General features: G+C 34.8%; 2 protein-coding genes across 9 annotated transcripts in view; both read right to left on the bottom strand.

Moving 5' to 3' along the window:
* The window catches only part of BRIP1 (BRCA1 interacting DNA helicase 1), a 407,553-nt gene extending 404,953 nt beyond the window's left edge, over positions 1-2,600 (bottom strand). Inside the window, 1 exon segment of the mRNA XM_077165000.1 lies at positions 2,503-2,600. The gene's annotated coding sequence lies outside the window, so the exon portion shown is untranslated.
* A 2,048-nt stretch (positions 2,601-4,648) lies between these two features.
* Positions 4,649-12,491, bottom strand: part of INTS2 (integrator complex subunit 2) — a 73,179-nt gene continuing 65,336 nt past the window's right edge. For 4 of the 8 annotated variants that reach the window (XM_077164999.1, XM_077164998.1, XM_077164997.1 and 1 more), the window contains 6 exons: positions 11,750-11,948; positions 9,376-9,627; positions 8,917-9,024; positions 8,688-8,793; positions 7,556-7,732; positions 4,649-6,763 (listed from right to left, as the gene is read on the bottom strand). In XM_077164999.1, coding sequence (XP_077021114.1) covers positions 6,594-6,763; positions 7,556-7,732; positions 8,688-8,793; positions 8,917-9,024; positions 9,376-9,627; positions 11,750-11,948 — 1,012 coding nt within the window. In that variant the 3' untranslated portion in view covers positions 4,649-6,593. Of the gene's footprint in view, positions 6,764-7,555; positions 7,733-8,687; positions 8,794-8,916; positions 9,029-9,375; positions 9,628-11,749; positions 11,949-12,491 lie in introns of those variants that run through there. The other 4 variants (XM_077164995.1, XM_077164993.1, XM_077164996.1 and 1 more) reach the window with 2 other exon arrangements.

Raw genomic sequence — 12,491 nt, 5'->3', positions numbered from 1 at the left:
CAAATTTATGGACATTTGATCTTCAATAATGCCCCCAAATCCACTGAATTGGGACAGAATAGTCTTTTCAATAAATAAAAAATGGAGAACTGGATTTCAATAGCCAAAAGAATGAAAGAGGATCCCTACTTTACATGCTATACAAAAATTAATTCAAAATGGATCAAAATCTAAACGTAAGAGCCAGTACCATAAAACTTCTTGAAACAAATGTAGAAAAACATCTTCAAGATCTAGTAATAGGAGGTAGTTTCTTAAACTTTATTCCTAAAGTACAAGCTGTGAAAGAAAAAATTGACAAACGGGAACTCCTTAAGATAAAGAGCTTCTGTGCCTCAAAGGACTTTGTCAAAAACGTTTAGAGGCAGCCAACTCAATGGGAGAAAATACGTGGAAACCACATACCAGATAAAGGCTCAATATCCTGTGCACATAAAAAAATTAAACATGGCAGGCCACAGTGGCTCAGCAGGCAGAGTTCTCACCTGCCATGCTGGAGACCTGGGTTTGATTCCCAGTGCCTACACAAGCCAAAAAAAAAAAAAACATGGCTAAGAAATTACAGCTCACCAACAAAAGAACAAACAACCCAATTATAAAATGGGCAGAGGAAATGAATAGGCACTTTTCTGAAGAGCAAATACAGGTGGCTAAAAAGCACATGAAGAGCGGCTCATCTTCATTGGCTACAAGGGAAATGCAAATTAAGACAACAATATGATATCACCTCACACCTATAAGAATTGCTGCTATTAAACGAACAGGAAACTAGAAATGTTGAGAGGATATGAAGAAATTGGAACACTTATTCACTGTTGGTGGGAAAGTAAAATGGTCCAGCCACTGTGGAAATCAGTTTGGCAATTTCTCAGAAAACTAAATATTGAGTTGCCCTATGACTCGGTAATACCAATACTAGGTATATACCCAGAAGAGTCAAGGGCAGTACACCGATGTCCACAGCGACACTATTCACAACTCTCAAGAGATGGAAACAATCAAAGTGTCCATCAACAGATGAGTAGAAAATGTGGTATATGCATACAATGGAATATTATGCAGCATTTACACAAAATGATGTCCTGAAACATATGACAACGTGGATGAACCTTGAGGACATAATGCTGAGCGAAATAAGTCAGACACAAAAAGACAGATACTTTATGATTCCATTATATTGGCCCTGATAGAGCTGCCAGTGTTTTGGAGCAGCTAGAAGGAAAAATCTGAGTTGAGGGCATGGTAGCCCATGACAAATTCTGGGAACTGTTCTGTAGCTTGTTGAAGTGTGCTTTGGAAATTATTACTTTTTTTCTTAAATGAAAAAAAGGTCAGTAGGGTATAATGGAAAGATGATGGGCTTTGGAGTAAGGCAGAGTAAGTTTAAATACCACTGTATGAATAATTAAACTCTCTGGGCCTGTATCTTCATTTGTAAAATGGAAATACTACCACCTATCTGATAAGGTTTTACAAAAATACAACCTACTTGATAGAGTTTTACAAAAGTTGATAACGATTAAAAATTAGCTAGGCACTGAGCTAAGAATTTAATAAGGGAATGCACAGAATGTTCCTAAACCAGTAAAACTGATCCACCTGTTAAGCTACCAGTTGCTAACCTAGGATCCACAGTTACAATTCAGAGACTGTGTGATCTCCTTAAATCGCATGCAAAAGTTTCTGAGCATGATTAAATTTTTCTGAAGAGAAAGTCCATAGACCTCTCATCCTCAGATTTATTCTTAAGGAAATAATTGAAAGTAGAGAAAAAGTTATATGCACGGCTATCAATGAAGGAATTATATGCAACGAAAAAAAAAGTTAATTCAATCTGAGGGTGAAGGGATAGTTAAATTATGATATAACAATTCAACAGATTATTTAGCTAATAACCATAATTTGTGTGTTCTAAAAGAACTTAAGAATCACTAGTCTAAGGTCTTTTCCAGTTCAAACATTTTGTAATTCCATCTATAAAGCTCTGAGAATGGGCTTTGGTGTAACCCAATTTCTTACTTTGAATAAAAAACTCAACGCCGTTCTAGCTATTCAGAGTCTAGATATCAATCTATCCTCCTCCCCGGTTGTGGCGACATAAATCTCAAATTGGGATAGCTCCCCCCAAACATAAAGGAAAAAACAAAAACAGCCTGCCTCTCGCCGCCCACTCCGGCCAAGAGGTAACGTAGGGACTGGGCTAATAACAGGCCTCTGCTCCTAGGAGGTAAGGCAAGCGGTCCCTTTTCCTCAGGTTTTCTTTCCCACACTTTCTGCTTCCACAGCCAGTGTTGGTCTCCAAGGCCCAGGTGATTCAGTCCCCACCTACGGGCGCGTGGGCGATAGCGGAGCCCACCCCCTCCGGCGGCTTCGCGCTGGGTACAAATACATTTGCCCGTCCAGAGGAAAATCCGATACGGCTCCGATTCACCGTAGAAAAGGAAATCGATTTCTGAGGGCAAATTAAGCGGAGCTCTGACAAGGAAGGGACACAGTCCTTACCCGCTCTCTTCTCAGTTTCTACTCTCCCCGCCTGCTTCACGGCTAAGCGCACGTTAACTTTCTTAACCTCTTGTTCTCAGCAATCCTCTCACAAGACTCTTGCCGACGAATTCCCGCCTCCCACCCCTCGACTGCCAGTATCCAATCACCCGCCAAGACCAGAAATCAAACAACCAACCCTAGAGCTAGGAAGGCCGCGAAAACCCTGGCACCCAATCGAAGCCTCCGAAATAAGAACAAACCCAAGATAGTTGGCGGGACCGGAAGGCAGTCACCAGAAGAATAAATGGACTTGCACGAATCCCGGAGATTTAAAGGGAACGCGTCTCCGACATCTGAGTTCTGAAACCTGTGATTTAACCTGTGCATTACTTCTTTGAAAATTCGAAATCTTTCATTCAAGCACCGACGAGGAAACGACTTTAACCTTGACATTTTCTTTTCTGAGCATTCATTAGTATCATTGAATTTAAATTTCCGAACTTTACGGAAGCGTAGGTATCAAAAAGACTGTCAGGCGAAGAGTTGCCAGACCACTAAGACAAACAAGGTGAAGTTGTGTGACAACTGGCTAGGGTTTTTCATGATATTAAAGGTATTCCCAGATCCAAATGCTTATGAGTTTCCAGCACTAGGTCACTTCTATCTCCATTAAGGTTTATCTACCTTCCATCCTTCTTAAGACCAGTTTTTTGTTTTGTTTTGTTTTGCCAGGTACACCAGTTTCCTCAAAAGTAGGTGGTTAATCACGCCAAATGATGTTTGTTTTTAAAATTGCGTATAGCCTAAACTTATGTCAAATGCTAGTGCCCACCCCCGCCCAAGAAAAAACAGAGCTCGAATTCAAGTAACAAGAATTACAAGAGTGTGGAGTTTAGAGGTTTGCTGGCAGGAGGAATGAATGGAAGTGGGCGAGTTGATTTGTTTGCCTCACTTTCCTTGTTTTACTAAGTTTCCCCAAATGTCAAAATTTGTAGTAATAATGACTGTAAAATTCAGAAATGGATAGCACAATGCTATCTGATGGTAACACAATAATATAAGTATATTGAATTAAGCTGAATGCCAGCATGGTTGAGGGGGAAGGGCGAGGGGTACTATGCACGAGAATAAAAGATATCACTGAGACAGTATAACTTAGGAATGTCTAGCGTGGACAATGATGGTAATTAATTGTACAAATATAAAGACATTTTTGCATGAGGGAGAACAAATGAATGTCAACATTGCAAGGTGTTTAAAATGGGATGGTACAGACGTAAAAAATACAATCAATGCAAGCTAGGGTCTATAGTCAATAGTAACATTGTAATATGCTTCCACTGATTGTAGCAAAGGCATTGTGCCAAAACCAAATGTCAGCAGGTTGGAGGGGGAACATAGGGGAGGGGTCTGGATTCTTTAAGAAGAAAAAGAAATGTCTTCATATAGATTATGGTGAGGAAGGCATGGCTATTTACTTAGGTTGGATTGTATGATGTGCAAATAAAGCTCTTTAAAAATGAACAGAAAGGATGGGCCACAGTAGTTCGGTGGCTGAGTTCTTGCCTGCCATGCTGGAGAGCCGGATTCGATTCTCAGTGCCTGCCTATGTTTTAAAAAAAAAAATTTAACAGAGGAAAAAAAAACTTGTAGTCCTAAAAAATAAATTCTTTGACCTAGAAATCTCAGTCCCAGAAATTTATCCTAAGGAAGTAATCTAAAAGAAAGGAAATATGTTAACACCTCAATTAGTAACAGTGCATATTTATAATATTGAAAAAATTATAAACTTCACAATCTAGTGATAGGGAGATGGTTGATAGGGAGATGGTTAAACTATAATAACAATTCATGAAGCCAAATTCTATATATGGAAAAAAGCAAACTCCAAACTGGGTATTATGAATTCAGTCATGTGAAAATATGTATGCATAAGCAAAGATGAAGGGAAAGTATGAAAATATAATTTACTGTTAGGACAATGGAATGAATAATTTAGAAAAGCAAATCCTTAGAAATTATTTGAATTATTCTGCCTTTACAGTTTTTTAAATATCAAATCTTTTAATGTAACTTCTCTGTGATAATTACTCTAAATTTCCTCTCAAATTCCTGAGAGGAGTTCCTCTCAATTTGCTCCAACTTTGTTTTTCCATATATTATATGTGGCATAACAGAAAGAATTCACATAGACTCTGGAGCCAGACAGTACTGGATTCCAGTCTTAGAACTATTCCTTTCAGGTTAACGGTAGTGGAAGAAACAAAAAACTACAAGTTCTTTTGATAAAGAATATGAATGTTTATAAACCAATATTCAAAATAGCTGCACACATCTGTTTTCACTTGATTAAAAAAATTTCACATTGTGACAAATTTTATAACCTTAACTTAAAATGCATGAATATTAACATTTACTAATATATTTACATTTCACTTATATCAACAAATCTGATGAAAAACAGCAAATGTTATTTTAATACAGAAGGTTTTGACCAGCCTTTGAAAATTGATCTAGAATGTGCATTGCATTTAGTTAGAAAACATACTTCAACTTTTTCCCATTAGAGGACACCTACTCACACAAAATATTTCAAGGCCTCAGTTAAAAACAAGAGGAGTTGTATTTCATGTTCAGGGACTATAAAATGGCTGTTTAAAAATATGAAAAAATTTATGGTATCTTTTAAGTGTATGTTTTTATTTTTCCCATCAAAATTACTTAATTTAACATTAAGCATCTTAATAAAAGTTATAAATATTTTATCATGTATAATACTATGCACTTCATGATTTGAAACATCTACAAACTAGCTTTTAATATACCCTTATGAGGTAGGGCCAGTAGTGATCTCATTTTACAAAGGAGGAAAATGAGATGTGACTATTTCCTATTGAAAAGGCTGACGTTAAATTTCTTTTCTTAAAAACTACACTTTCTTATTAGCCTGCCTGACTTTTTACAACTTCAGAGGTCTATTTGTGAGTGGAGAAAATAAAATATGTTATTTAAGTATATATATATATCAGAAAGGAAAGTACCTTTTACAATGCATGTTAAAAAAAAAAAAAGGGTTATGGGTTGCCTAAATGCATATCACTAATCAATAAAAATTACCAGAAAAGGACCTCAAAATCCTACATCAAGACAACATTTTCTGCATTTTAATTTTTCCTGAGGTTCAAACACTATATATTTTCTTACTCAAAGACCTTCTCAAAGTAAGATATGAATTATAATCCTGGTGAAAAATCAAGAGCTCTAATCCAGTGGGTTTTATTGCCTTAAGCTTTGTTTAATTAGATACCAATGTATTTTCCCCCTTTGAGCATTAGATAACTTAGTAAAACATAATAAAAATAAATTTTAAAAAAATGAATGAAACCTCTTTTCAGGTTCTTCTCTGCACAAAGATCTTTCTATAAACACTTTTAAACCAGTATCTTAAAGTTTCAAATTATTCAAGTATTTCTTCAAACATATGGCTTCATGTATTAGTAAAAACTGAAGCAAATATGTAAAATCTTTAAGTTCTCACCTGTAATTCCAAGAAAGTCATTTACAAAAGTTACTTGCCACCTTTAAAGTCTTCTCAATACTAATTACTTGAGAACTGGAATTCAAAATCTTGCATTATTACTGCATTCCAAGCCTTTGAGATTTCTATTTCGGTTTTTAAGTCCTAATTTTTCCTGAATTCTCTCTCCCCTTGATCCCTTTTTCTCCCTGCCATCATTACACCACTGAAGCACTCTATTACAACCTGAAAGTTAAAATAAACACTAGGGCTCCACACAGATTCATTTTTATAAGAAATTAAAGGCATAGCAGTCTTTCTTCACTTCAAAAGCTAATAAACATGATGCCAGATCCACTATCCAGTAATAAATTTCTTAAATGTGCTCCTGATGGGGAAAAAAAAGTTCCTAGATCCAAAGAACTATCAATCAAATACAGGCAAGCATAATTCTCAGAGTTCCAAACTGTTTTCATGTTGAATGGGTCATTTTAGTGATTCCAAGACAATACTGCTCCCATTCAGTTTAACAGTTGTTGTAAGATGCCAATTCATGTTGGCTAACAGCTTCATTTTTATCTTGATTTTTTTTTTAAATTCCACCAACACTCATGTTTATTATTTCAATTATTGTGCTTTCAATACAATGACAGAGCTGTACATCAGGATCCATGCTTCCGGTGTCCCTGGATCCATTTTTTAAAAATGGATCTTTACAGATTTCAGACCATCCACTTGGTTTCTCCTTTATTTGTTGAAGACCTGAAAAGATTAAAAAAGAAAGATAAATTAAGGCAAGAAATCTGGAAAGGGCTTTGGCCTTTTTTGTTTGGGATGTTAAGATAATTCCTGAGAGCCCTGGCACAATGGGATTGACAGCACCTTCCTGACCAAAAGGGGAAAGGAAATGTAACAAAATAAGTTATCAATGGCTAAGAGAGTTCAAATCGAGGCAAGAGGCTAATCTAGAGGCTACTCTTATACAAGCTTTGGTTGCCAAATCCCAACCAAAACTATTCCTGTTAACCCTAAAGAACACCTAGGGCTCTATCTGAGAGTCTACAAAAGTTTCACATACTAAGATTACTTTTCAGAAATCTACAACCTTCAGGTTCCAATGCGAGGTAAGTCCTGAAACCCAGAGGGACCAGCCTCTCCAAAAACATCAATTAGTTCTATTCCCGTATCCCATATTATTGACACCCCTTTCCAACATGAAAAAGTTAGAAAGGGCAGAGCCCAAATACCCCTAAAGATTGGAGAAGGATCAAAGGAAAAGGAGGAGTTATAACAGAGAAGATAGGATTTAACAAATGAGTATGACTGCTGAATCATTATATTGATATTTCTTTTATTCTCCAGTGTCTTGGTGCAACTAAAAGGAAAAACCTAAAATTGTGGAATAGTAACCCATACCAAACTCGGAAATCTGTTCTATAACTACTTGTTACAATGTACTTACTTTGAAATTTATTGCTTTTTCATAATATGTTGTATTTCATAATAAAAAATGTTTTAAAAAAAGGTAATTCCTGAGAATAAGTAAGTACTTACGTGTAATAATTGGATCAATATCTCTTGTCTGAGTGGCAACATCAGAAGCACAGACTTGTCCTATTTGGATCAGCAGAGACATAATATCCTCATACAGTGGAGGAAATGCTCGACAAAAAGAGACCAAACTTGGCAGAGTTGGCATGAAAAATGCATACCGCTTAGCTTGTGTTAAAACTGTTGGAAAGAAATTAAACAGAATGTTTGAATTTTTAAGTTCAGCATATACTGGGTCTATACAGTATACTTAAGCACCATGCTCTGTGCTGGAGACAGCAAGTATTCTAAGACACAGCTAGCTCCTGCCTTCAAGAGACTCACAATCTAGCAATCAATCACCATCTTTAATCTAAATTCTCGTTATGTCCAAACACTGTAATTAGTGCATTACGTGCTTTATTTCATTTAATTCTCATAGTCTTATGAATGAGGAAAGTACTATTATGCCACCATATGTAAAATGGTAAATAAATCTTAGGTTTAAGTAAACCTTAGCTTAAGAAACTTGTTCTAAGTCACACCACCAGATAGTGATACAACTGAGATTCTACTCAGGCAGGTCAAGCTTTTAACAATTACAAATAATTTTAACATGAGATGAATACATGGAAAGAAAAATGAACAGGATATTAAGAGAACAGTGAGAAAGAAGGATTAAATGAAAGTTTATATCTTCTAAAGTAGTTTATTTTTATAACCACTTACTCTATAAACCAGAAGGTGGTTAAATATGTTAGAGTGTCTTAGAACTTGAGGAAACAATATATTTATCTCTTATTTAAATAATTGATTATATTTTTCTGGAACTCTAAACATTTATAATAAATCCTGTTTCCTACTGACCCAATTACATGCAGAAAGTAGACTTAGTTTTCATTTATAAATTGTGAAAAATTTATCTATTATAAATCTCTATATATTCATGTACAGAACAAAGGACAGAATTTGCCTATCCATCACCTCTATACTATAAATCACATTCATAAATAGAAAAATTTTCAAAAGAAAAAGAATACAAAAGATGGCATGCATTAAAGTAGTAATTATAAAAACATATTATCACTAAATTCAGAAAATATATGTACTAATTTATGTTAGAAGTTTTTGTTGTTGATGTTGGTTAGCCACACACCTGTTAGCAAAGTTCCCATGACATTGACAGCTAAGCGAGCCACACTAAGTGACTTTGGTAGTGCATATTGGATACACAAGTGAGAAAGCAACTGGATAGCAAATATCTGCAATACAAAACACACATATTACATGGTTGTTAAGAACATTTTTAAGTATTAAAATTTCAAAAATATTTTATATAACTTGCAAGAGATCAACAATTTCCTAATGCTCCAAAGACTCATTACCTGTTTTTCAAGTTCTGGCTGTGCAATAAGTTCAGGTATGAAATCCAGACAGATGTGCATAGATGGAATGCCTGCAACTGTCAGAGGCAAAAGTTCACATGGATAGCCCTATCTCAAGAAGAAAGAGAAAAAAGTTTAAAAATAAAACTATAAGGCAAACTTAGTTTAAAATATAAATAAAGGTTTCACCCTTTCTATAAAACTTGCTTTGAAGGCTACAAGCATCCTACATATAATCTGGCATTTCACTTTTCTGATGCACTAGAATAAGCATACGTTACCTGAACACTTTATCAGGTTGAAAAAAATCTAAAACATCTGGATTTTTCCTAATATTACAAAGAACCATGTTCATTTGTATTATTTCTAGTTTCAAAATGATCCTTACTAACTTTTAGTTTTCAAAGCCCCCACGAAAAATAAAGATCAGTCACAAAGCATCATTCCTTGAAAACAGACCTGAAAGTGAACAAGCTTAGCAATGTTCGGATCTGCAATGTACATTTGGTGCAACAGACAACAGATAAGGCACTGAACTTCTCGAAGGTTACAGAGAAAATTGTCTTCTCCTTCCTCCATTCCCTTATTGGGAGTGCTGGTAGCGATAACACTTTGAGTACTCCTTAGCAAGCTGTCTGGATTGACACCCTTTGCTTTCTCCTCTTCAGTTGGTAAGCAGATCTCTAAGAGAATCTGGACAGCTGCACTATCCTACAAAGAAAACACAGTGAATATAAGAAGTAACTGAAAAGTCTGCCTGAAAACCAAATCTGATTTTGTTTTCACATGAACAGAAATGACAAAATAGCTAGTTTCTTTTAAGAAAAAAAAAAAGGTACCTCTAAGAACAGAAGTGAGCAATCCTTACAGAAATGATTCTTACCTAATTTTAAGATCATGACCCCTTCAAGAATCAAGGAAAACAACAGACCCTGTCCCCACAAAAATAAACATAGGCAAATAAACAAACAGTGCATAATTTCAAGGAGGTCGCATATCTCTAAAGCAGAGCCATGGACTCTTGTTTAAGAACATGGACTAGAAAGGTGTTCTGATTCGGCAGCATCCAAAAAAAGCTCTAGGCAAAAATGACTTCTACCACAATCTCCTTTCCTTCCTCTTTTTAATCTCCCACTTCTAGGATTCTATTGTGCTCCATTCTTTTTCTCTCCTGGTAACCAAGTACTTAATTCCTCTGAAGGTGGTAGCTAATAATTAATGTATAAAAGTCACTTCCCATAGTAATCTTCTTTTAAATTTGTAGTTGGACTCTTTAAGGCCCTAGTTTTTGCAAGAAAAAAATTCTACCTTACCATCCACTCCACCTGTACAACTCATTGTTGCTGAGTCTACACGTCTGAGTGTTATTACATAGAACAGTAGCTTTTTGAGCAGTGATCTACTGGAGGCCTGTACACACAAAGGAGAGCTATAATTACTCTCATCCCACAGGATGGAGTAAAAAAAAATGAATATATGCCCTGCATCTCTGAAAGAAAGCCACTGCTAGGATAGACAAAAACAATTACTTGATCTAAGTGTTTAAGAACTTGATAATTATAAAGTAATATTAACCTTTGTTTACAATCATCATTCTTGCATTATGGGTTTTTAGTTGTCATTGTTATTGTTTTGTTTTTGTTTACAGACTCTGGAGCCAAACTGAGCAGGTGTGAATTCTAGCTCTGCCACTTACTAAATATATAACCTTGAACAAATCACTTTACTTCTTTGGGTCTTAGTTTCCTAAACTGTAAAACTGGAGATGATAATGCCTCATAGGTTTTTGTAAAAATTAAATGAATTGATACACCTAAAAAATACAGCTTACAGTTAAGTGTTATATAAACATCAGCTATCACCATTTTCAATCCCTTATCTGAAACAATTATGGTCACAATTGTTTTAGAATTCAGAATTTTTTAAAGCATACTATTAATCAATACCCTTAGCAGAGTCTGGGGTAGCACCCTGTAATCAAACATGTTTGTTTCTGCATCAGAATATCAATATTCACACTAAGTGGGATAAAGATCACAAATAGTTTCACATCAATTCAGATCAAGTTTGCCACCAAAGAATTCACATCACAGTTCATGTTTTTCTGGTAAACATGTTACAAAATAAGTGCTTCCGTTTTCATAACTTTGTGGCTTTCTGTATTAGACCAGATATTGTGGACCTACATTAATATTGAAAAGATTTCGACAACCTTCATACTAAGAAAACATTTCAACTTTGAAGACTCTAAATTGCTTAAGACTTTATCATCTCACATCTCCTGCATTATTCAAAACTGACTACTTAAGGCTTCAGTAAAATTCTATATTGTTATAAAACTTTTCTAAATATGAAGTTGAACTGCTTATATTTAAAGTATTTATCACCATCTGGCATTATATGTGTATGTGTTTTTCTGTTTATTGTCTGTCTCCACCATTTGATTTTAAGCAACAAATAACCAGAGACTTAGTCTTCATCATTGCTGTATATCAGTCCCTAGAACAGTACTTGGCATATAGTAGGAGTTCAATAAATATGTGGTGGATGAATGAATGAACATATAATCTCATATAATTAAAACTCATTCTGTTAAAATGTTTATCTTATTTAAATGGCTGTTAAACTAGCATCAATGAAAATTATTTCTGATTTTACTAATATAATCCATTTTATATTCAGAAGCAAAGGTAACACCATTAAGTAGGTTCTGTAACAAAAGGAATGTATAATATTTCACCCTGGTACATAAAGGACATGCTGAGTCATCTATTCAACTAATTTGAATAATAGGAATGCCTTTGCACTTTTTTATTAAATTTTACTTTGTTACCTGAGCAGCCAGTAATGCATTTTTCAATTCTTCTCTGGTAACTTCTGGGGCATCAGTTTGTCCAACTAAACCTATTACATTATTCTGGGAAGGCCTATCTTGTTCTGCTGTTTCCTTCAGATGAGCACTAAGGTAGGCTTTGGAAGCAAGAAGATATCCATTCAACATGTGTAGAGTGATATCCATCAATGGGGGGCATCTAAAGACAGAAAAAAGAAAAGAAAATAGATAAAAAAAAGGATATAAATTTATAAATAAGCCAGAACATGATCAGTACAGTTTAAACAATTAGAAAAACTTGAAGAGTAAAACATAGTAACATTTTCCCACTAAAATACTCATTCTCAAAAATTAAAGTGTAATGTATTTCTTCTTGTATATATATATATTATCTATTTCATCTTCTCAGCTTAAAAAAATCTAATGTATACCCTATGGAAAAGATTTTCCTTTTTGCAGAAAATATACCATCAGTAAATCTCTTCGATATGAGCCTGCAATTCAACTTTCCTCAAAGAGAAATATTCTATTATCAATAAGATGAAAATGATTAGAAAAGAATTTTATTCTTTGCACTCCTGTTTCTTTTTAGTTTCTTTGAAGCACAACTCTGTATTACAAGAACAATTCATGCTCTTTAACTGGGAAGTTACATAGCCTCAGTTTCCTCTCTGAAAAAAATGGCTATAGAGTTATACCTTCCTCAAAGATTGTTAGAGAATAAGTTTAAATGATAAAAAAT

The sequence above is a fragment of the Tamandua tetradactyla genome, chromosome 6, assembly GCF_023851605.1.
Source record: "Tamandua tetradactyla isolate mTamTet1 chromosome 6, mTamTet1.pri, whole genome shotgun sequence".
Classification (NCBI taxonomy): Eukaryota; Metazoa; Chordata; class Mammalia; order Pilosa; family Myrmecophagidae; genus Tamandua; species Tamandua tetradactyla.
The sequence above is the reverse complement of the archived record's forward strand: the minus strand, read 5'-3'. Positions and strand labels throughout refer to the sequence as shown.